The sequence below is a fragment of the Scyliorhinus canicula genome, chromosome 27, assembly GCF_902713615.1.
Source record: "Scyliorhinus canicula chromosome 27, sScyCan1.1, whole genome shotgun sequence".
In the NCBI taxonomy this organism is placed as follows: Eukaryota; Metazoa; Chordata; class Chondrichthyes; order Carcharhiniformes; family Scyliorhinidae; genus Scyliorhinus; species Scyliorhinus canicula.
In genome coordinates, this window is record NC_052172.1 from 5,884,443 (window position 1) to 5,910,684 (window position 26,242).

At 47.4% G+C, this 26,242-nt stretch overlaps 1 protein-coding gene across 1 annotated transcript; it reads right to left on the reverse strand.

Moving 5' to 3' along the window:
• Positions 1 to 337: 337 nt before the first annotated feature.
• On the reverse strand, positions 338 to 23,552 carry LOC119957684 (THAP domain-containing protein 5-like). The gene is given in 9 exon segments (XM_038785760.1): positions 338 to 671; positions 2,605 to 2,645; positions 9,785 to 10,006; positions 10,009 to 10,810; positions 14,895 to 14,897; positions 19,224 to 19,368; positions 19,557 to 19,586; positions 19,588 to 19,602; positions 23,470 to 23,552. Coding segments are annotated over 9 exon segments (1,467 nt in total). The 3' UTR covers positions 338 to 545.
• Between the last annotated feature and the right edge of the window lie 2,690 nt (positions 23,553 to 26,242).

Below are 26,242 nucleotides of genomic sequence, written 5' to 3' on the forward strand. Positions count from 1 at the left end.
CTGTACCATGACTAACTGGAACATTGGCCTTTGCCCATCAGTCACAGCCTGACGCAGTATTCCACTGTTCTTACCTTATACCCTCAATCCGATCTCTGTCGAATACACATTTATCGGCTTTTGAGCTTGTTACACTGTCTATTTCATTGGCCTTCCATTGTGATGAGAAACCAGGAACCCACTCCTTCGATAAGCTTACCTGTTTGTAGCCATCAGGTTAATATCAGCTTGGATGTCCCTGTTATCAAATAACCAAGCAGATACTCATTACTGAGGGAGAGAGAGAGAGCACAACTATTCTTGCAGGGCTAAATACAAAAATCCCAAGAGCTCTGGGTTAGCCAACATTCCACGCTTCAGCGTTTAATCAAGTGCGTCAGGTCATCACTGTGATTACATTAAACAAAGTTTGTAATAGACTAATGGTAGAAATAAAATAAAAATTTAATCGTTTCATTTCAAAGAAAAATTACAAAGTTCTTCCACGAGCAAACGGGGATTAGAACGTGAAGTTCGGTTGTTGTCCTTGAAGTTGAACATCGTCCTCAAAGAATATCACCATCTTCATTTGATGACTGTTGAACTGCATAAATAATAGTGCCATTGTCTTCACAAACAACCGTGACAGTACTGGAGGGATTAACCACCTGAGCATTTATCTGTGAGCAGGGCTGAAAATTGCAACAACAAAGAATTAGCTGAACACACTGCACCGTCCTTCGACTATTCAGATCGCGCAGACATCTATCAATTCTTAATCTGTGAGGTTAGGCCTATGTAGTTTATTCTCCTTTCAGATCTTCAGATTTTGTGAGTTCCTCTCCCAACCATTTTGAGTCTCAGGTGTAGTCTATAAATGTTTAAAATCATTCACACGATGAAGGAGCTGCACTCTGAAAGCTAGTGATTCGAAACAAACCTGTTGGACTTTAACCTGGTGTTGTAAGACTTCTTACTGTGCCCACCCCAGTCCAACGGCAGCATCTCGACATCATGTTTAAAATTATGACACGGGCTCCACAAAATTCACCTTCTGTGGATTGCATTGGTTTGGGACACAAACTAATGCATTCTGTTCCTTAGTAGTAGCATAGTTCCACAGGTTAACGAGAACACACATCTTTAAAAATAATAGGGTGGCGAGATGTGTGGAGGGGGAAGTTTCTTTTTAGAAAATATTTTAATCAGGCATTTATAATTTTAAACATCAGGTTGCAACAAGAACAGAACAATTTAACCAACCCCCCCCCCCCCCCCCCCCCCACCCCCGTGACAAACCACAGCCAAATGTGATTTACGCAACAGTACCACCTTCCCCAGCCCCCCTTCCACAGGCTCTCCTGCCCTTACTCGCACCCCCCTCATGCCCCCCTGTTTCCAAACCCCCCCACCCCAACCGACAGCCTAAGTTTTCTTGAAGAAGTCGATGAACGACTGCCATCTCCGGGCAAACCCCTGCAGCGATCCCCTCAAGGCAAAATTGATTTCCCTCAAGTCTGAGAAACCCCGCCATGTCGTTAACTCACACTTCCGACTGAGTCCCTCCAGCCTAATAGGATCCGTCTCCAGGCCACCAGGGAGGCAAAGGCCAGGACATCGGCCTCTCCCGCCCCCTGGGCTCCCCAGGCCTTCCAACACACCAAAGATCACCACCTCTGGCCTTGGAACCACCCTCACTTTTAATACCTCTGACATGACGTCAGCAAACCCCTGCCAGAAACTCCTCAGCCTCCGACATGCCCAAAACATATGGACATGGTTAGCAGGACCCCCCCCGCACAGCGCCCACACCTATCCTCCACCTCCTCAAAGTACCTGCTCATCCGGGCCACTGACATGTGTGGCCTTAAACTGTATCAGGCTGAGCCTGCCGCACGACAAAGATGCATTGACTCACTTCAGGGCCTCCACCCATAATCCGGCCTCCAATTCCCCACTCAGCTCTTCCACTTTCTCTTCACCTCCCCTATCGCGGCTCCCTCCCACTCCATCAGATCCTTGTAGATCTCTGAAACCTTCCCCTCTCCTACTCCTGTTCTCGACACCACCTTATCATGTAGTCCCCGGTACGACAGGTGCGGGAAGGTCGAAACCTGCCTCCGTATAAAATCCCTCACTTGCAGATACTGGAACCCATTCCCACCAGGCTCCTCCTCAAAACTCCTCCAAGCTCAGGAAGCCCTCATGAATAAAAAGGTCTTCAAATATCTCGATCCCTGCCCGCTGCCACCTCCTGAACCCCCCCCCCCCAAATCCAGCCAGCCCTCCCCACTCCCCGGAGCGATCCTCTGGTTATCACTTATCGGTGTGGGAAAGCTTTTGCACAGAAGATGGTGGTGGCCTGGAATGCACTGCCAAGTGAGGTGGTTGAGGCAGATACGTTAGCGACCTTTAAGACTTATCTGGATAGGCACATGAACAGACGGGGTATAGAAGGATACAAGCGTCTAGATAGGACACGTGATCGGCGCAGGTTTGGAGGGCTGAAGGGCCTGTTCCTGTGCTGTATTGATCTTTGTTCTCATCAAACATCACCACTTCCCAATGGCAACACAGCATAACGATTGCAATCTAGTTTAGGAGTAGTTCCTAATCACCTTCTCATTGGTTGTTATCATGGGACATCACAAGGGGGCGCATCACCTCTGGGGAAAAGAAATTGAAACTTCAATTTTAATCGCTGACATGGAGGTTGACACCTTCCCTGTCAGTCACAGCAGTGATTGTGAGTTGCAGGAATGGCCTGAAACAGTTTGATTTCAACACTGCAGTTGTTATTTTAAATTGAAGGATAACTCTGAAGTTACACCAGCCTGGGAAGGTCGCAGCTCCGGGATGCACATTTTCGAGCTTGCACTGTGGGTTTCCTTGGCTTTGAGTGCTTCGATAAATTTGTGACCTTGTTATAATGATGATTCCCTCTGTCTACACTGGAACAAAAGTCAGACCAGCTCAGCATGGCTGGGCAGCTACTCATTAGTCTGGATTCTCACGGAAACAAATCACTTATATTTGTATAAATGCTTTAGCATAACAAAACATTTCAAGATGTTTCAGAGGAATGTCATAAAACAAAGATTGACACCACGTCATACGGGCAATATTCGGTCAGCTGATCAAAAGCTTGGTCAGAGCTGTGGGTTCTCAGGAGTATCATCAAGAGGCGGTAGAGAGGGGCAACACGATGGCGCAGTGGGTTAGCCCTGCAGCCTGATGGCTGCCCAGTCGATCCCGGCTCTGGGTCACTGTCCGTGTGGAGTTTGCACATTCTCCCCGTGTTTGTGTGGGTCTCGCCCCCACAACCCAAAGATGAGCAGGTTAGGTGGATTGTCCACGCTAAATTGCCCCTTAATTGGAAAAACATAATTGGATACTCTAACTGTATAAAAAAAACAGGTGGTAGAAAGGTGTAGGATTGGGCATTCCACAGCTTGGACTCCAGGCAGCTGAGGGGACATCCACCAACGGTGGAGCAATGAAACTGGGGCTGCACAAGAGCCAAATTAAAGGAGAACAGATACATTGGAAAGTTGTGGGGCTGGAGGAGATGACAGATAGGGAGGGGCAAGGCCATGGTGGGATTTGAAAACAAGGTTGCAAATATTAACGTCCAAGATGTTGCTTGAACAGGACTCAAAGTTAGCAAGCACAGGCGTGATCGGGGAGCAGGACTTCCTGTGAGTTATGACATTGGCAATAGAGTTTTGGCTAACCTAGAGTTTAGAGGATAAAATGTGGGAGCGCAACCAGGAGCATGGTGGAATCGCCAAGTCGAGAGGTAACAAAGTTATGATATATAATAATATAATAATCTTTATTGTCACCAGTAGGCTTACATTAACACTGCAATGATGTTACTGTGAAAAGCCCCTAGTCGCCACATTGCGCCGCCTGTTCGGGTACACAGAGGGAGAATTCAGAATTTCCAAATTACCTAATAGCGTGTCTTTCAGGACTTGTGGGAGGAAGCCGGAGCACCCGGAGGAAACCCACGCAGACATGGGGAGAATGTGCAGACTCCGCACAGACAGTGACCAAAGCTGGGAATCGAACCTGGGACCCTGGCGCTGGAAAACCATAACGCTAACCAACATGCTACCGTGCTACCGTTCAGCAGAAAGTCGGGTGCTGTTACAGAGATGGTCTGTGCTGGCAGGAATATGATGGATGGATTTGTTTAGTGTCATGTGTACCGAGGTACAGTGAAAAGTATTGTTCTGCATACAGTTCAGACAGATCATTCTGTACATGAAAAGTAAATACATAGGGCAAACATAAAATACCCAATGTAAATACATAGACGCTGGCATCGGGTGAAGCATACAGGGGTGTAGTACTACTCAGTGGAGAAGATGCATGAAGAGATCAGTTCAGTCCATAGGAGGGTCGTTTAGGAGTCTGGTAACAGCGGGGAAGAAGCTGTTTATGAATCTGTTTGTGCGTGTTCTCAGACTTTAATATCTTCTGCCCGATGGAAGAAGTTGGAAGTATTCTCATACTGGATAAACATAATTTGTGGCAACTAGAAGTGCACGGCCAATATGAAACACCCCATGGCTTTTATCAGTATCTTTACCAGTATCTAGTGTGTGTGTGTCATTGCGCGAGTGAGACAGTGCATGTCTGTCACTGTATTTAATTGGGGTGAGTGGGAGAGAATAAATTACCTTTTTTTAAAAGAAACTCTCAAAAGCTTGCTGCTGAATTATTTAATTGGACTACACACTCCAACGGTAAGAAACGTCTTTCCATACAAACCATAGAATCTCTACAGTGCAGAAGGAGGCCATTCAGCCCATTGAAGCTGCACCAATCCTCCGAAAGAGCATCCCACCTAGGCCCACTCCCCTGCCCTATCTCTGTAACCCTGGACACTAAGGGGAAATTTAGCATGGCCAATCCACCTAACCTGCACATCTTTGGACTGTGGGAGGAAACCAGAGCACCCGGATAAATCCCATGCAGACGCGGGACGCAAATGCAAACTCCACGCAGACAGTCACCCAAGACTGGAATTGAACCCAGGACCGTGGTGCTGTGAAGCAGCAGTGCTAACCATTATGCCACCATGCCCCCCGTGCTGATCACGGGCAAGAAGAGAACACACACATTCTGTCCGTGACTCAATGCTGTTTACAATATACATAAATTACTTGGAAGTGTGGTCGAAGAACTGGTAGCAACTCTAAACAGGGAGCAAATGTATCGCTGTTCCTTCACTGTCGCTGGGGCAACATCCTGGAATTCACTCCCGAACAGCACAGTGGGTGCACCTAAACCTCATGGACTACAGCAGTTCAAGAAGGCAACTCACCACCACCTTTTGAAGGACAACTAGGGATGGGCAATAAATGCTGGCCTAATCCAGCATCCCATAAATTAACTTTTAAAAAACTGATCAAATACAGACACAGACTTTGATAGATTGAGGAGACTGATGAGTGGTCAACGTTATTTACTGTGGAAAATGCAAAGTCATGAGACTAGGAGTGGACACTCAATAGTGGCAATAAAAGCTAAATAGTATGTATTTCACATGACAAGAGAAGACAAGAAGAAATATCATGGAGGATAGCAGTGGTTACATTAAAGACCTGAGCATACTGTGCGGTAGATAGTAAATACGATAGAATAGGGCACAGGTATCAGGAATTCTAAATGCAAACGGCAATATTAATCTAATTGAAGTGTTCAAGATCCCAAAGGAAGTGAACAAGATAAATTAACAGTGAGTGATTCTAAAATCACAGAATAGAATCATGGAATCTACAGTGTAGAAGGAGGCCATTCAGCCCATCGAGTCTGCACCGTGCCTGGGAAAGAGCACCGCACTTAAGCCCACGCCTCTACCCCATCTCCGTAACCCAGTAACCCCACCTAACCTTTCCTTTGGACACGAAGGGCAATTTATCATGGCCAATCCTGCACATCTTTGGAGTGAGAGAGGAAACCGGAGCACCTGGAGGAAACACACGCAGACACGGGGAGAACATGCAGACTCCGCACAGACGGTGACCCAAGCCGGGAAACGAACCTGGGATCCAGGAGCTGTGAAGAAACTATGCTAACCACTGTACAACCGTGCTGCCCTGAGACACAAGTTCAATTGAAACGATATTAAGCAAGAACAAGATCAGGATCAGCTGCAGGTTCATGACAGGCTGTTAACTTTCAAGATCCAAACAGAAAATGATCACACTTTGGTGTGGTGTCAAAAAGGTACAGGTTACTGATTTGAAGAAAAACCATGGGGGAGATATAATGATGTAGTTATGTTCTGCAAATATATCATAAAAATATGTAAAAGAGATATTAGTCAACACAGCTGAATTCTGTGTAAAGAACTGTGCCTGCAGCAAGATCTGAACTCACCCAACACCTCATCTTTGAATAAATTATAGAGGTTGGGTCAACCTGTGTCTAGTATCAAGCATGGGTCGAAACCCAATCTTTGACATCCTTGTGTAGTGGTTCAGGATGCTCCCCCAGCCCCAACCTATCATCTAAAAAATATATTGAATACATAATTTTAAAAAGAAAAATCACCTATTGTACACGAGAGTTGCTTATAGAATAGAATTCAAATCCCAGCATCCACAACAGGGTAGATTGTGAGAGGGTGCTTCCCCTCATAGGGGGAATCCAGAACCAGAAGGCACATTGATCAAATTAAAGGGTCTCCTCTTTATGACTGTGTTGAGGAGGATTTCTTTCTCTCAAGAGTGTCAATGGGAGTGTCCCTTTAAGAAATGTTTTGTCTCCTCACATAGCTTCAGTGATGTCGTTCTGTGGGTGGAGCTGGGCTGTGGCTCCGGGGTTTACTTTCATTTTGATCTGGAAACTGGCTGTTTTACTTTTGGTTTACACTGTTGGAAGCTGGATTCAGACAAAGAAGACTTCTCCTCTCTCTGCATGTTAAAAACGATAATTGTTTTCTGTAAAGAATTTAAACCTACTGTTTTGGTAAAAAGGGGTGTTCTGGTTCTATTGGATATTGTTATCAAGTTGAAACAGCAAAAAGAGAAGTTATTAAGGGTTATGTATATATATTAGAGAGAGAGAACTGTAGGTATGTGGGGTATTTATGTTTGTAGTTGATAAAAATGCTTACTGTGTGTGTGTATATGGAAATGTTAACTAAATTAGTAGAATAAACTTTGGGCGCGATTCTCTGAGGCCACGCCAGTTGGGAGAATCGCCGGCCGTGCCATTTTATCGCGCCACGCCGGTCTGATGCCGTTCCGCCATTCTCCCAACCGCCGAGAAAGGCCCTGTCGAGTTCTGCTCCGGTCCCCCCCCCATTCCGGGAGGACGGCAACCGCGCATGACTTCATTTATGCAACGCCGGCCGCGTCATTTACGCAGCGCCGCTTTTTACACGGCGCCAAGGCCCAGCGCGTGTAAAATTCTCCCGGGGGCGGGAGAATAAGGGGCTGGGAGTGGGCTCCGACGCCAGAGTGAAACACTCCGGCATCGGGACTTGTCTCCATTTCGGAGAATCACACTCTTTGTTTTTGATTAAAAATGTTTAAGGCCTCTGTTGAATAACACCTGAAAGGTAGGCCTTTATGCTCATTCCAAAATCTATAAACAGTTGTGGGTCAGGTGAACTCCATGATATACTTTGGTGTTCTCTAAACCCTGGCCAATAACAAGAGGGCTAATAATCTTTGGCATTCTCTACCCGACAGTGCAGTGGAGGCTGGGTGGAGTTTTTCTTTATAAATTTAGAGTACCCAATTCATTTTTTTCAATTAAGGGGCAATTTAGCATGGCCAATCCACCTAGCCTGCACATCTTTGGGTTGTGGGAGTGAAACCCATGCAAATATGGGGAGAATGTGCAAACTCCACACGGACAGTGACCCAGAACCAGGATCGAACCTGGGACATCGGTGCTGTGAGGCAGCAGGGCTAACCACTGCACACCATGCTGCCATGCTGGGTGGATTTAAGACGGTTTTTGCATCTAGACGGGAGTCCAGGGTAATGGAGGACAGGCAGGAAAGTAGAGTTAAAGCCACAATTTGATCAGCTACAATGTTACTCAATGGCAGAAATGACTTGAGGAACACATGGCCCACTCCTGCTAAATTTTCTGGCACTCCTATGATTCAGCTTCCAGTATCCAAACTACAAAATCTGCAGAATAACAGCGTGGATTTTAAGGTTTGAAGCAAGTGGCTCAATCTGCCTTCTCTATGAGTCTGTAATTGGGATGACACAAAGGCAACCAGCATATAATAATAATCTTTTGCCACAAGTAGGGTTACATTGACACTGCAATGAAGCTACTGTGAAAATCCCCTAGTCCCCACATTCCGGCGCCTGTTCGGGTACACCGAGGGAGAATTCAGAATGTCCAATTCACCGAACAGCACATCTTTGGGGACTTGTGGGAGGAAACCGGAGCACGCGGAGGAAACCCACGCAAACACAGGGAAAGCGTGCAGGCTCCGACACAGACAGTGACCCAAGCAGGAATCAAACCCAGGACCCTGGAACAGCGAAGCAACAGTGCTAATCACTGTGCTACCGTGCCGCCCGACAGCCAACTTAACGTAATACCAATCTCAAAGCAATTCAAACTTCAGGTAATTGTCCAGGTCCCTGTTATTTATTCTATTCCTCGAATCAAATAAAAACAAATTACGAGGGCAGCGCAGAGGCGCAGTGGTTAGCACTGCTGCCTCACAGTGCCGAGGTCCCAGGTTCGATCCCGGCTCTGGGTCACTGTCTGTGTGGAGTTTTCACATTCACCCTGTGTTTGCGTGGGTTTTGCCCCCACAACCCAAAGATGTGCAGGTCAGATGGATTGGCAATGCTAAATTGCCCCTTAATTGGAAAAAAATAATCGGGTACTCTAAATTTTTTTTTTTTTAAATGACATTTCTATATTATGAGCCATTAGCCTGAACTATTAACTCTTTCCCTCTCCACAGATGCTGCATGACCTGCTGAGTTTTTCTAGCATTTTCTGTTTCTTTTACATAATCAGCGCATTTCATAGGAGCATTACCTAACAAAACATAACAGCAACCCATGTAATGAGATATTGGACAGGTGGCCAAAAGCCCAGTTTTAAGGAGCTTCTTAAAGGTGGCCTTTTGGCTCAGATCAAGCATGAGATCCGGCCCATGGTGAGGTACAATTCCTTTTCTAGTTATCTTGGATGGTGTATGTCTCTTATGTGGAGACCATGAATTGGATTTAATTTGAATTGGGTTTTGGAGCAAACAATGAGATGGATCAAGGGTTTGCCCTGTTCAGTCTGTGCAGGTGGGTGGGTTAACAGGTGGGTTAACAAATGTAAAGGAGGAGAGATTTAGTAGAAATTGAAGGCGAGAATTCCATGGCCACCAATGGTGCGGCGATGGAAAAGGTGGATGCGCTCGAGGCCAGAATAGTAGGAATGCTGAGATCTACAAGGGTTTTAGCGCCGGCAGGGATTACTGGCAAAGGGAAGAGTGGGGTCAAGGGGGGAAATCTGAACTCATAAATTTTAAGTTTGAGGTATTACTGCACCGGGAGCCAATGCAAGTCAGTGAGTACAGGGGTAATGGACAAACGGGCAATAGTGCAAGCTATAATACCAGCAACATAGGTTTGGTTGAGCAGTAGGATGGATGGTAGGAGGCTGGCGAAGATAGCAGAGGGATAACCAGTCTCTTGCATCTTAATCGCTTAACTACTGATTTATCTACATTCTTACTTATTGTTACCAACCGTAGCAGTTTCTCCTACGTGTCTCAAAAAACAAATCCCAGATTAGCTCCATTACCTACCATCTCCAACATTTTCGTTTTTCAGCTGGTCCACAAGGTTTTCCATGGCTTTCAGCCGGGCTGAATTCCTCCTATCGCGCTGCTGTATAACTTTCACCTTTTTTTGCAGGTTAGTAATGATCCCTTCAAGCTGTTCAATGGTCAAGTCACTTTTGTAGTATGAATGTTCACCTTGTATTTCCGGTAGGTTAGCTGGTGTGGGCATAACCGTTTCAACATCTGTAACGGCCCAGAGGGTATAGCTCCATTACTTTGCATGAATGGCAGAGTTGACATAATGGGTACAAGGAAGGCAGAGGGCAACGTCAGTAATGTTTCAAAGTCAGGCACTCTTTTTAAAGGTCCAGTTGCTGTGGTCAGTAATACGGGTGACATCTGAGAAGACAAACTGGTGTGTGATACTGTTTGGCAAGTTGATACCATAGTTAAAGCTGTTACATCTTCAAAAATGGATGTGGTTAGAGCATAAGGGACTGGCATTGGAGGCTCCGGTTGGAAAGACGTTCGCGTTTCAATATCTTGCATCGCTGGGAGCACAATTTCTATCGATGTTAATGCTGTTTCTGATTCCTCGCACATCTGTGCTGGCACAAGCTGTAAAGTTTCAACAGATGGCAATGTTGGTGTGAGTGGAACAGTTTCAATTGCGGCAACATTTTCAAATGGTAACACTGATGGCTCCGTTAGTACAGATTCAGGGGATTTGCCGTTGTCCACGTGTAGCAATCCATAAGAATTTACTGCCGAACTCGGTAAAGATTCAGCAGATGGTATAATTGCTTCAGACATCGATTCAATGCAGGCACTGACTGAAGACAGAGCTACCGTATCCAATTCAGTCATCGATGCAGGTAGAGTTGGTTCTGTCGCCATGATTAACACGGCATGTCTATTTGGTTCATTCGATGCAGGTGACAGAACTGGAACAGTTTGTATTTGTGGCGTTGTTTCTTCTTCGTGGCTTTGAGTTTCCAACCTCTTTCTTTGCCGTTTATTCCTATTTGATCGAACAGGAACTTTCCTTTTCTATAAAGATTTTTATTTCAAGTTAGAAATTTCAGCGATTCATTTATGGTTAATACAATAGATATGGTTTGATAGAGAAACTTTTTAGTACAGTAAACATGCATAGGACTCTTTCTAAGAAATTGTCCCAGAAGTTGATTATCTATTGTTGGTCTCAAACAAACTATTTAAAATAATCAAATTCATTAGACATTGCACATTTACGTTTCCTTATTTACATCGTAAAAGCTGCTCTAGTCAATATAAGCAACACCTGATAGAACGTGAACCTACATGGGAGCTTTGCTCGTAGACCTGCCCCGAGTTACCTCACCTCAATCAAGGAAACAACTGAAATGCTACAACTCTTTGGGCTAGGGACAACGACGGACGAGGAAACCAGCCTCAGTTTCTGCTCCTGGCTGAGACACCACATCATCAATAGATTCTAATTCCATTTCTCGTGATTTTTATGTCCTCAGAATGTCTTCACGCACCTCAGAACCAATGAGCTACCTTGAAGCCACTGCTACCTAGGCAGCCAGCCAGTCTGCACACAACAGTGTCCCAGTAACATCAATGGGGGGGGGGGGGGGGGGGGGGGGGGGAGTGATGGTGGATGGATAAGTGGTAGTCAGGATACCAAGGGAATTTCTGGGTTATTCTTTAAATAGTTTACTACTCAAAAGATGGCACCTCCTACAATGTAACATTTCCTTGACATTTCAGTGAAATTTCAGCCTCGATTATATGCCACAATCCCCTATGGGTACTTCCATCTCGAGAGGTAAAAGTGCGAGCACTGAACCAAGCTGCCAGTAACTTTAATCTGAATGACAGTACCTTCAGGAGATCGAGCAATAATTTGGAAATTTAAAAGAGTGGCCTCCTTCTGCACTGTAGCAATGTTCTATTTAGCTTTCGATCAATATCACTTAAGACAGATAATCGGGTCATTATCACATTGCTGCTGTGGGCTGCTGTTTGTGTCACATTCCGACAGTGATTATGCTGCAAATGTATTTTATTGGTTGCAAAGTGCTTAGGGTTGTCTTGTGGTCATGAAAGGCACTATAAAGGGCAGCACGGTGGCGCAGTAGTTAGCATTGCTGCCTCACGGCGCCGAGGTCCCAGGTTCGATCCCGGCTCTGGGTCACTGTCGGTGTGGAGTTTGCACATTCTCCCAGTGTTTGCGTGGGTTTCACGCCCACAACCCAAAGATGTGCAGGTGAAGTGAATTGGCTAAATTGCCCCTTAATTGGAAAAAACAAATTGGGCACGCTAATTTTTTTTTAAATGAAAGGCGTTAAATAAATGCAAGTCTTTCTTTTTCACTCACTGTCAGTCCCTATCCAATCACCTGGAGGATAATGGTTCCCAGCAGACAGGTGACAGCGAAGGCACAAAGTGGCTGTTAAATAACCCTGAGTTCAGAACAGCAGAGTGGAAGGAAACTGAACAGTTAGACTTGCAGAAGCAAAGTTACCAGGAGAGCTAGATATCCAAAATAAAGAGATACAGTCCTGGAAAAACCAGGCCGAGCAAACAGCAACTGTGGAGAGAAATGCCGTTAATGTTTCAACTCACTCACCATTCATCAGAACCTGCCTGATGAAAGATCAAAAATGTTACATTTCTCTCTCCACGGATTCTTCCCAACCTACACTGCTTCCAGTATTTTGTTTAAATCTCAATTGCAAACCTTTCTACAAGGGTATACATTCTGTTTTTATTGACTGGCTGCTCCAAGTCAATCTCAGTATATTCAACTTCACACAACTATATTACATGGTACAATTTTTTTTACTCTCTCTCTCGCTCCATGTAAAGGTTTCATTATCCAAGGTTTGCTAATCATGGCCACAATATCAATCTGGGACAAGGTGAGGAGGCAGGCCCCAAGAACCTCAGCTGGCACAGAGATTGAACCTTGCATTACTTTTTAAAATATAAATTTAGAGTACCCAATTCTTCTTTTTTTCCAATTGAAGGGCAATTTAGCGTGACTAATCCACCTACCCTGCACATCTTTGGGTTGTGGGGGTGGGACCCACACAGATATAGGAGAATGTGCAAACTCCACACAGACAGTGACCTGGGGCCAGGATCGAACCCAGGTCCCCAGTACTAACCACTGCACCACCGTGCCGTCCTTGAACCTTGCATTATACTTATTGGGCATGAACCAAGACTGTAAGAAACTACAGAGTCGTGAACACAGCCCAGTCTATCACACGGAAATGCCTCTCATCCATGCACTTTGTCTACACCTCCCGCTGCCTTGGGAAAGCGGGCAGCATAATCAAAGACCCCTCCCTTATTCTTATTCCCTCTTTCACCCGATGCCGGTGTCTATGTATTTACATTGTGTACCTTGTGTTGCCCTATTATGTATTTTCTTTTCATGTACTAAATGATCTGTTTGAGCTGCTTGCAGAAAATTACAATTAACAAATCCAATCCAATCTTTCAACCTCTTCCATTGGGCAGGAGATACAAAAGTCTGAGAACACGTACTTCCCCGCTGTTACCAGACTCCTGAATGACCCTCTTGTGGACTGAACTGATCTCTCCACACATCTTCTCAACTGAGTAGCACTACACTACGTATGCTTCACCCGTTGTCTGTCTATGTATTTATATTATATATTTATGTATGTCCTATGTTTTTTCATGTATGGAACAATCTGTCTGGACTGGCCGCAGAACAATATTTTTCACTGTACTTCGGTACATGCGGCAATAAATCAAATCCAAATCCCTTACTTTTATGTGGGGACCTTATCCCATCGAACAATCAAATTTCTCCCAAACATCACCTCTAAACAGGCGAAAAGGGCCAAACACAAGGCATCCTGGAGGGAGCCACCAAGTACGTGACTGCTCATCACATAGCCGGCACCGGAAGTCCCAGAGATTAAACCGTTGGCATTATTGGACAGCACACTTCAGCCATCTACCCTCAATCTTTACACACTAAGCTCTAATTTACAGACACACAACTCACAACATGCACCATCAAATCCATAAATCACAGTCTCAAGTCTCTCCCATATACACCCGAGCACAAATGAATTCATAATTAATACCCACCACCCTTATACAATTAAACACTCCAATAATGTACTACCAGCAAAATAAACATGTAATATTGTGCAAGCCGTTGCTTAGTCAAGTGAGGGAAATGCTTTCACAAAAGTAATGTCTGTTTCCTGGAGGATCGAGCCATGGTCTAATGGTATCACTTCCACCCGAACCTGAAGGTTACAGATTTAACAGGAAAAGATGAACTTTAGTTTAGATTTAGAGCTTTAGTCTCAGAATACTGAAGGGCATTCAGCTATGAACTCGGATGTGCTGGGAATGGATGAGTCACTTCTCCTTGCAGAGTTGTGAGTTGACTCATGGTCTGTCCATTAAAAAGTGAGGTGTTGGTGGAAACAACAGATACAAGCTGTCCGATGCAAAAGCAGTTGAAGAAATGGGTTGCCTCTTACATCTCTGGACACAACAGGGAAGAAAACATTCATTCCTCAGGGCTGATAGTGTAAATTAAACCAGGATGTGCAATTAAATCAAGCCAAATCTTATGTGCAATTTTTAAGCAACTTAAGGAAAATAAAGATTTGCAGTGCTATTGAATCTTTTAATAGCTTTAGACTTTGCAAGTGAAGTTGTTTTTGAAGTGTCGTCACTGTTGTAATTTGGGAAAACGCGGCTCCTGATTTGTGTAGAGCAATGTAATAATAATGACCAGCAAGATGCTTTTTTAAAAATGATGTTGTGAGCCACAAATATTGGCCAGGACGCCAGGAATAACTCCCCTGCTCATCTTTAAAACAACGCCACGCTATCATTTTCATCCATCCGAAAGGACAGGACAGGAGCCTCTGACAATGCAGCCCTCAGCGCTACACTGGAGTGTCAGTTTGGGATGTGTGCTCAAGACTCGAGACTGGGACTTGAACCCACAATCTCTGACTGTGGGACGAGAGTGCTACCCACAGTCACAGCTGACAGCGAGTCACAATATCTCGATGTGGGAGACCATTCAGCCCCTCAAGCTTCCCACATCACATTTGATTCCTTTTATGTCTCTATTAACTTGCTTTGAGGCATTCAACACTGCATTCCAATGCTAAATTACCAGTACGTTTTGTAATTTATACCTAAGTTTTCTTATGGTGTACTCCAGTGGAGGTGTATAACTTGAAATTCTAATTCACTTGTCACATACAAAAGCTCCCTTTCCTGTATCTCCTTTCAAGATTGAAGAGTCCCCAATTTTTTCTAATCTTTCGTAACCACTCAGTCGGGACTCTAGTTACTCTGCATCACTTCCAAGCTTTTGGGCATTTCCCTTGTGCCTCAGAGAGCAGAACAATAGAAACATAGCAAATAGGAGCAGGAGGCCATTTGGCTCTTTGAGCCTGCTCAACCATTCAAGGAATCATAGAATTTACAATGCTGTAGGAGGCCATTCGGCCCATCAAGTCTGCACCGGCCCTTGGAAAGAGCACCCTACCCAAGCCCAAACCTCCATCCTATCCCCGTAACCCAGTAAACCCACCCAACCCTTTTGGACACTAAGAGCAATTTTGCATGACCAATTCACCTAACCCGCACATCTTTGGACTGTGGGAGGAAACCGGAGCACCCGGAGGAAACCCACGCACGCACAGGGAGAAGGTGTAGGCTCTGCACAGACAGTGACCCAAGCCGGGAATCGAAACCGGACCCTGAAGCTGTGAAGCAACTGTGCTAACCACTGTGCTACCGTGCTGCTCACATTCATTATGATCATGGCAGGTCATCCAACTCAATAGCCTAATCCCACTTACCCCCCACCCCCTCCCCATATCCTTTGATCCTGTTCACCCTAAGTGCTATATCTAACTGTTTCTTGAAAACATACAATGTTTTGCCCTCAACTACTTCCTCTGGTAACGAATTCCACAGCCTCACCAATCCTATGGGTGAAGAAATGTCTCCTGATCTCAATCCTAAATGGTCTACCCCGTATCCTCAGACTGTGACCCGTGGTTATGGAATCCCCCACCATCAGGAACATCCTTGCTGCATCTACCCTGTCCAGCTCTGTTAATATTTTACACGTTTCTATGAGACCCCCCCCCACCCCATCATTCTTCTAAATTCCAGCCGATATAATCCTAACTGACCCAATGTATCCTCATGTATCAGTCCTGCCATCCCAAGAATCAGTCTGGTAAACCTTTTCTGCACTTCCTCGAGAGCAAGAACATCCTTCCTCAGATAAGCAGACCAAAACTGCATACAATATTCCAGGTGTGGCCTCACCAAGGCCCTGCGCAACTGCAGCAAGACATGGCGAGATAGTGGCTAGCACTGCTGCCTCTCAGCACCAGGGACCTGGGTTCAATTCCGGCCTTGGGTAACGGTGTGCGTGGAGTTTGTACATTCTCCCCATGTCTGTATGGTTTCCTCTAGGTGTGCTCCCACAGTCCAAAGATGTGCAGGTTAGGTGGATTGACTATAATAAAATTGCCCTTTAGTGGCCAGGGATGTACAGATTAGGTGGGGTTACAGGGATAGGGCGGGGGAATGGGCCATGGTAGAGTGTTCTTTCAGGGGGTCGGTGCAGACTTGATGGGCTGAATGATCTCATTCTGCATTGTAGAGATTCTATCCCAGCTCCTGTTCTTGAATCCTCGTGGCACAGTGGCTAACACTGCTGCCTCACAGCACCCAAATGTGTGCAGGATAGGTGGATTGGCCACGCTAAATTGCCTCTTAATTGGAAAAAAAAATTAATTGGGTACTTTAAATTACAAAAGAAAAACTTTGTCAGCAACACGATTAAGGGCGGCTCTGTGGCGTGGTGGTTAACACTGCTGCCTACGGTACTGAGGACCCGGGTTCGATCCCGGCCCCAGGGTCATTGTCTGAGTGGCGTTTGTACATTCTCCCGGTGTCTGCATGGGTCTCACCCACACAACCCAAAGATGTGCAGGGTGGGTGGATTGGCCATGCTAAATTGCCCCTTAATTGGAAAAAAATAATTGGCCACTCTAAATTTATTTTAAAAAGCACTGCTGCCTCACCGCCAGGGACCTGAGTTCAATTCCGGCCTTGAGTGACTGCCTGTGTGGGGTTTGCACTTTCTCCCTGTGTCTGCGTGGGTTTCCCCCGGGTGCTCCGGTTTCCTCCCACAGTCCAAAGATGCAGAGTTTAGGTGGATTGGCCGTGCTAACCAGACGTAGAGGGATAGGGTGGGGAGTGGGCCTGGTAGGGTGCTCATTCAGAGGTTCGATGCAGACCCAATGGACCAAATGGCCTCCTTCTGCACTGTAGAGATTCTGTGATTCTCTCACTATGAAAGCCAACATTCCATTTGTCTTCTTCACCGCCTGTTGCACCTGCATGCTTACCTTCAGTGACTGCTGTACAAGGACACATTCCCCTCGCCCAATCTATAGCCATTTAGATACGAATCTGCCTTCCTGTTTTTGCTACATTTTCCCAAATTATACTGCATCTACTATGCATTTGCACACGCACTCAACTTGTCCAAATCGGATTGAAGCACCTCTGTATTCTCCTCACAACCCACCCTCGCACCCAGATTTGTTTTATCTGCATAGTTGGAGATATTACATTTAGTTCCCTTATCTACATTATGAATAGCTGGTATCCGAATTAGTCTCTTGAATAAAGACCAGTTTATTGCTCCTCTTTTGTTTCCTTTCTGCCAACCAATTTTCGATCGATTCCAATACACTACCCCAATCCCATGCGCTTTGATTTCACATGAGCAATGAACCAAATATAATGTTAGGGTGAAGCCTTTCCACTCATTACAAAGCTTCAGCATGACTTATTTTTGACCAGCTTGGTGTAGTAAAGTAGCTCAGAGCTTTCACTTAAGTTTTGCATTCAGTTTAAAGAAAATATGAAATCGTCCTTCCCACAACCAAAACATCAAAGGAGCTTGGATAATCTCAACGTGCATGCAACTCGACAGCAATTCATTTGTTTCGCCCATCCCTTCTTTTCATGGCTCCACATGACATCTTACATCAGAACTCTGGGATATGATAGGATAAAGGTGTCATATAAAAGGTGGGGATAAATAGGCGGGTAGTGTCTATGGGAGACGAGCGGGTATGTGCATTATGGTTTGATTGAAGTATTGGTTTTACATTGATGTTTGCATATTTCTGTAAGCTCTAACTATTTACAATGCCAGAAAATACCTCAATAAAATTGTTTGTTGAAAAAAAGAGGTTAGTCGTGAATAATTGGAAGAGCCGAAAGGATGGCTCGTTTTTAAAAAAAAAAGAGAATTAGGGTTGGACAACAAATGCTGGCCTAACCAGCAATGCCCACATCCTGTAAATGATTTGTTTTAAAGCCTAATGCAGGGAGCAGGCAGTCACGTGACATTAGGTTAATTAAATCGTAAGGTCAAAGCAGAGGGAAATTAATATTGCATCGAACCGGGCAGCCTTGTTGCCGCACGGCGCCGAGGTCCCAGGTTCGATCCTGGCTCTGGGTCACTGTTCGTGTGCAGTTTGCACATTCTCCCCGTCTTTGCGTGGGTTTCGCCCCCACAACCCAAAACATGTGCAGAGTAGGTGAATTGGCCACGCTAAATTGCTCCTCAATTGAAAAAAAAATGAATTGGGTACTCTAAATGTATTTTTAAAAACATAGCATCCAACTGATATTTTCCCTAACTTTGATGTTCTGGATGCTTCTTGTTATAGAAATCCTTGAATGAAAAGGCTCAATAATAATAATCTTTATTAGTGTCACATGTAGGCTTACATTAACACTGCAATGAAGTTACTGTGCAAAGTCCCTAGCCGCCACGTTCCGGCGCCTGTTCGGGTACACTGAGGGAGAATTCAGAATGTCCAAATTACCGAGCAGCAGGTCTTTTGGGACTTGTGGGGGGAAACCGGAGCACCCGGAGGAAACCCACGCAGGCACGGGGAGAACATGCAGATTCCACACAGACAGTGACCCAAGCCGGGAATCGAACCTGGGACCCTGGAGCTATGAAAGCAACAGTGCTAACCATTGTGCTACCGTGCTGCCCATAAATCATCCCTCTTCCAGTCCCCCCCCCATCCAGCCCAAAAATACAGATAAATGTCCAAATTGGGAGCTCCTCCGGTTTAAAATATAAATTCCTCAGAATTTATGTTTGCTTCATTTAGTGATTATGCTCATCCCTAAAACTGAGACATGTTAAGTCAGAGAGAAGTTAAGAGTTAACCACATTAATGTGGGCCTGGAGTCACATTCAGCCATCTCTTCAGGCCACTGGAGTCTTATTTCCTGTTGCCCTCATGAAGCAATTTCAGGCCGGTTTCTAGCAATATTCCTGAGATTGGGGGGATAAAAGCATACATGGAGGAATATACAAATCATTTGAGGGCTAACATACCGTGGGCTGCTCCGGAAAAGAAAAGATTGTAGATACAGCATCTGCCTGCAAGTCTTGTGCCCCCCACCTCCATTCAAAGCTGTCAGGAGTAAAATGCTCACTGCAGATGCACTGGTACTCAGGTGGAACCCATTCCTCCCTTTTCCTGGTTTAGCACAAGGCAAAATTGCTGGCTTTGAAAGCAGACCAAGGCAGGCCAGCAGCACAGTTCAAGTCCCGTACCAGCCTCCCCGACCAGGCGCCGGAATGTGGCGACTAGGGGCTTTTCACAGTAACTTTATTTGAAGCCTACTTGTGACAATAAGCAATTTTCATTTCATTTCATTCATTTTCATATTGGAAAGCCACTGTGCGAGTCTCTCTGTCATTCGATGGAAACCTCAATCAAAACCGGCTCAAGGTACCGGCAACCTGGGCAGTCGCCCGGGGCGCCATGTGCTAGGGGCGCCGCGTAAAAGACTCGGGTCCCGCCCTCACAGGCTGCGCCGATCCAGATCCTTTATCTAAACCTGTCTCCTATTTTCCAAGGTCTACTTCCCTCTGTTGCCGCCCGTTCATATATCTGTCCAGATGCATCTTAGGGCAGCAGGGTAGCATGGTGGTTAGCATCAATGCTTCACAGCTCCAGTGGTCCCAGGTTCGATTCCCGGCTGGGTCACTGTCTGTGTGGAGTCTGCACGTCCTCCCCGTGTGTGCGTGGGTTTCCTCCGGGTGCTCCGGTTTCCTCCCACAGTCCAAAGATGTGCGGGTTAGGTGGATTGGCCATGCTAAATTGCCCGTAGTGTAAGGTTAATGGGGGTATTGTTGGGTTACGGGTATACGGGTTACGTGGGTTTAAGTAGGGTGATCATTGCTCGGCACAACATCGAGGGCCGAAGGGCCTGTTCTGTGCTGTACTGTTCTATGTTCTAAAACACAAAGTTGGTTCTGTGAGACTTAAGAAAAAACAAGGGGCTACTCCTGAAGCTGTAGATAACAGTCTGCCCATAGTTTAATAGAGCCATACAGCACAGAAAGGCCCATAGCCTAGTCTGCCCTGGGATCACAATAAACCAGCTAACTATTCTAATCCCATATTCCAGCACTTGGCCCATAGCCTAGTCTGCCCTGGGATCACAAGTGCACATCGAAATACTTCTTAAATGATCTGAGGGTCTCTGCCACCATCACCCTTTCAGGCAGCAAGTTCCAAATGCCCACCACCCTCTGACTGAAGACACTTTGCCTCACATCCCCTCTAAACCTCTTCCCCCCTTTGCTTAAATCTATGCCCCCTGGTCATCGATCCGTCCACCAAGGGTGCTAATCTTTAAAGTCATTTTCACAACAGTTCTACCACTCACACCTTCCAGAGCACTCAATTACATTTGTTTTTAGCCAGGAAATTAGATTTCCTCTGCTACAAAAATGCAGCAGTCCATCAACCATCTTGTACCAAGATCGAAAGAATACTGTAACTTAAAAGAAGTTGTGATGGTTTTTGTAGAGGGAACAAAAGGACAATTTATTTTGGTTGCGGAGCCAGTGGAAAAGGAATCAAATTTCAGTTTACAGAAAGTTCACCCGATTGAGTCATGGGATGAATGGGGTTATCTTAACAGCTCCAGGGTCCCAGGTTTGATTCCGGCTTGGGTCACTGTCTGTGCGGAGTCTGCACATCCTCCCCGTGTGTGCGTGGGTTTCCTCCGGGTACTCCGGTTTCCTCCCACAGTCCAAAGATGTACAGGTTAGGTGGATTGGCCATAATAAATTGCCCTTAGTGTCCAAAATTGCCTTTAGTGTTGGGTGGGGTTACTGGGTTATGGGGTTTAGGTGTTAACCTTGGGTAGGATGCTCTTTGCAAGAGCCGGTACAGACTCGATGGGCTGAATGGCCTCCTTCTGCACTGTAAATTCTATGAAAGATTGGGACTTGATCCGTTTGAGTTCAGAAGAACGAGGTGTGATTTTACTGAAACATACAATATCCTGAGGGAGAATTGGCCAGGACGGATGCCAAGAGGATGTTTCCTCTCGTGAGGGAGACTAGAACCCGGAACATGGTTTAAAAACAAAGGGTCCCACATTTAAGACGGAAGTGAGGGGAAATTCTCTGTCACTGGACATTCGCTGGTGGATGGAATTCCCTTCCCCAGAGAGCGATGGACGGTGGGGGACCGAGTTAAACAGCCCCTTGATCGACGAGGGAGTGAAGGGGCCAGGAAGTTGGGATGAAGAGCAGGTTGCCATCGCCCTGTCGTGAGGGTAAAAGTCAACTCTTCGCAACGTCAAGCCGCCCCGTAGAGCTCAGCGAGGCTATTTTTTTCAAAACATTTAGAACACCCAATTAATTTTTTCCAATTATGGGGCAATTTAGCGTCGCAAATCCACCTACACTGCCCATCTTTGTGTTGTGGGGGCGAAACCCACGCAAACACGGGGAGAATGTGCAAACTCCACACGGACAGTGACCCAGAGACGGGATCAAACCTGGGATCAGTGCTAACCACTGCGCCAGCGTGCTGCCCCGCGAGGTAATTTTTTTTAAGCGCTGAGGTCCGGTCACCATCAAGAGGCAGCTAATGAGATAGAAACTGAGGCCGTGACAGCAGCAACCCGGGAGGGGAGGGGAGGGCGGGAGGGAGGGGAGGGCGGGAGGGAGGGGAGGGCGGGAGGGAGGGGAGGGGAGAGGGCGGGGGGAGAGGGGGGGGGAGAGGGCGGGGGGAGAGGGGGGGGGAGAGGGCGGGGGGAGAGGGGGGGGGAGAGGGGGGGGGAGAGGGGGGGGGAGAGGGCGGGGGGAGAGGGGGGGGGAGAGGGGGGGGAGAGGGGGGGAGAGGGGGGGGGAGAGGGGGGGGAGAAGGGGGGGGAGGGAGAGGGGGGGGGGAAGGGGGGGGGAGAGGGGGGGGGAAGGGGGGGGGAGAGGGGGGGGGAAGGGGGGGGGAGAGGGGGGGGAAGGGGGGGGGGAGAGGGGGGGGGGAAGGGGGGGGGGGGGGGACAAAGACGAAGGAAGTATGGTAGCGGTGGTGGCACGGGCAAGGCCTGCCCGAGGACGCTGCTAGAAATGATAAGTTGGTCTGACTGTCGGTTCGCCGGCGGGGGGGTGGGGGGGACGCGCGAGTAGGGGGGGGGGGGGGGGGACTTTTTTTTTTTTTTTTTGTTAAGTAGGGGGGTTTGACTTTTTTTTTTTTTAATTTAAATGTAAATGTAGGGGGGGTTAAATGTTTGTATTTTGAAAAATTTCTTCAATAAAAATTATTTAAAAAAAAAAAGAGGCAGCTAATAGGTCACAGCAAGATCCCGCAGGCACTGCCACGTGATATCCGGGGAAGCTCTTGGCTGGAAAAGTTCACCCGCCTGAAGCAAAACATACAAGTCTGTGGGCGGGATTCACCGGCTGCTCACGCCCGGTGGGGAATTCCGGTCCCAACGCCGACGCAGCGGTTTTCTCGGAGGCAAGGGGTGCAGCTAACGGGAAATCCCCTTGGCAACGGCGGGGCTGGCCAATCCCGCTGATGGGGCTGGAGAATCCCGCTGACGGGGCTGGCGGATCCCGCTGACGGGGCTGGAGAATCCCGCTGACGGGGCTGGAGAATCCCGCTGACGGGGCTGGCCAATCACGCTGACGGGGCTGGCCAATCCCGCTGACGGGGCTGGAGAATCCCGCTGACGGGGCTGGCCGATCCCGCTGACGGGGCTGGCGGATCCCGCTGACGGGGCTGGCCGATCCCGCTGACGGGGCGGGCCGATCCCGGGGATCCCGCTGACGGGGCGGGCGGATCCCGCTGACGGGGCGGGCGGATCCCGCTGACGGGGCGGGCGGATCCCGCTGACGGGGCTGGCCGATCCCGCTGACGGGGCTGGAGAATCCCGCTGACGGGGCTGGAGAATCCCGCTGACGGGGCTGGTGAATCACGCAGGCAGGGCTGGCGGATCCCGCTGACGGGGCTGGCCAATCCCGCCGACGGGGCTGGCCATTCCCGCCGACGGGGCTGGCCATTCCCGCCGACGGGGCTGGCCATTCCCGCCGACGGGGCTGGCCAATCCCGCTGACGGGCTGGAGAATCCCACCAGTGGGGCTGGTGAATAACTCACAGCGGGTTTTCTCTCTCTCCACAGATGCTGCCTGACCTCCTGGACATTCCCAGGTTTGTGTGTTGTTTTGTTAATGTGTGTTGGGGTGGGGCTCTCACCGAATGTGCTAGGCTGGACAGGGAAGGCCTGAATGGCCTCTTCCCTCAGCCTAGCTGAACAAAAGGCTGCGCACTCACTTGTCGAAGCTGATCTTGCGGTTGTCGGCCGCCAGCTGACCCGCATGCCGGCAGCAATCGGTCACCCTGCAGCTTCTGGGCATGGCGGCGGGAGCCGCCTTCAAAACCAACGGACAGCCTCCGCCGCCCGCGCGGGGGAGGGGAGGAGAACGCCACCACACGTGACTTCCAACCCCACCTCCACCGCTGGCGTCCGAGCCAGTATCAAACATGGCGTCGCTTTCCCCTGCCCCCGGCCGGCGTTCGCCATCTTTGTTACTGGCGTCCCCTCCCCACCATTCCCAGGTCTGGACAAAGGACTCTCCATTGTCACAGTGATCTTTAAACCACCACCGTTATTTTGTGACCCCCCCCCCCCCCCATGCATTGGGTTTGCTAAACAAGGCCAGGTATAAAATAAAGGCGAATTGCTGGGAATCTGAAACAGAAAAAGAAAATGCTGGACAATCTCATGAGGTTTTTTCATAATCTTTATTGTCACGAGTAGGCTTACATTAACACTGCAATGAAGTTATGGTGAAAATCCCCTAGTCGCCACAATCCGGCGCCTGTTCAGGTACACGGAGGAAGAATACAGAATGTCCAAATTATCTAACAGCACGTCTTTCAGGACTTGTGGGAGGAAACCGGAGCGCCCCGAGGAAACCCACGTAGACACGGGGAGAACATGCAGACTCCGCACAGGCAGTGATCCAAGCCGGGGATCGATCCTGGGACCCTGAAGCGGTGAAGCCACAGTGCTAACCACTGTGCTACCGTGTCGCCCCAAGTGGATCTCACGTGGATTCTCATGGGTGCATGTGCCATGGCTCAGACGATGATTATTGCTTCGCATTTCAATCAAACTTTGAAGCCTGAACAGTTTGCCTGACATTTTTTTTCATAAATTTCGAGCACCCAATTCTTTTTACAATTAAGGGGCAATTTAGCGCGGCCAATCCACCCACCCTGCACACCTTTGGGATCGAAACCGGGTCCTCAGCGCCGGTGCTAACCACTGTGCCACCGTGCCGCCCTGCCTGATCTTTCTTTTATTCGTTCCTGGTGTCGCTGGCTGTGCCAGCATTTATTGTCCATCCCTAATTGTCCGTGAGGGGGCGGTTAAGAGTCAACCACATTGCTGTGAGTCTGGAGTCACATGCAGGCCAGACCAGGTACGGACGGTAGATTTTCTTCCCTGAGCGAACATCAATGAACCAGATGGGTTTTAACAACAATCGACAATGGTTTCATGTTCAACATTAAACTTTAATTCTAGATTTTTATTGAATTCAAATTTCACCATCTGCAGTGGCGGGATTTGAACCTGGGTCCCAAGAGCATTACTCTGGGTCTCTGATTTACTCATCCAGTGACAAACCACCAAGCCACCGTCGTCTCCTTCCAGAAGTGTCAGCCCCTTAGAGGCAGCAGCCAACAATCAAACATGCAAGAGCTGGGCTCTGGAGATATCCTCGCGACTAAGTTCCAAGTACTAATCAAAGCTCTAAGTTCATCTGCCTTACCTGTAATACTTCTTGCATTAAAACATATGCACTTCAGGCCACCAGATTCGCTGTGTTCAGCAACATCTCCCCTTCTGCTCTGCCTCAGAGCCATACTGGCCCTATTCCCTAGTTCTCCCTCAATGCTTTCACCTGGTCATTCCCCTTGAGGTCATTCCCCTTAACAGTATCTGTTCTGCAGGGGAATGGCCACAGGAGATTCCTGCCTACCTGCCTAGCTCTCTTGCTCTGTCAGGTGGTCACCCATTCTCTTTCTGCCTGAGGAGTCGGAGCCTGTGGTGTAACCACCTCTCTATACGTGCTATCCACGATACTCTCCGCCTCACAGATGCTCCACAGTGTCTCCAGCCACTTCTCTAGCGCTGAAACCTGAGCTTCCAGGAGCTGTAACTGGAGACACTTCCTGCACACCCTCTGGTCCTGGAAAGTGGAAATGTTCCTGGTCTCGGTTATGTAAAACAGTTATGTGAATTTATGTTACAATTAGAACCATAGAACCCCTACAGTCCAGAAGGAGGCTATTTGACCCATCAAGTTTGCACTGACCCTTTCTGAAGGAGCACCCTGCCTAGACCCACTCCTCTATCTCTATCCCTGTAAATCTGTAACCCCAGGACATAACCACAATAAGTGACAAATTAGCATGGCCAGTCCACCTAACCTGCACACCTTTGGATTTACCATGTGAAGATGTTATGTGAAGGTATGTTATTGTTATGTGAGGTTATGTTACAGTTATGAGAGGTTATGTTATAGTTACGGGAGGTTATGTTAGTTACGGGAGGTTATGTTTCAGTTACGGGAGGTTATGTTTCAGTTACGGGAGGTTAAGTTACAGTTACGGGAGGTTATGTTATAGTTATGTGAGGTTATGTTACAGTTACGTGAGGTTACGTTACAGTTAAGTGAGGCTGTGTTACAGTTACGGGAGGTTATGTTACAGGTACAGAAGGTTATGTTACAGTTACGGGAGGTTATGTTGTAGTTACGGGAGGTTATGTTGCAGTTACGGGAGGTTATGTTACAGGTACAGAAGGTTATGTTACAGTTACGGGAGGTTATGTTACAGTTACGGGAGGTTATGTTATAGTTAAGGGAGGTTATGTTTCAATTCCGGGAGGTTATGTTACAGTTACGTGAGGTTATGTTTTAGTTACGGGAGGTTATGTTACAGTTACGGGAGGTTATGTTACAGTTACGGGAGGTTATGTCATAGTTAAGGGAGGTTATGTTTCAATTCCGGGAGGTTATGTTACAGTTACGGGAGG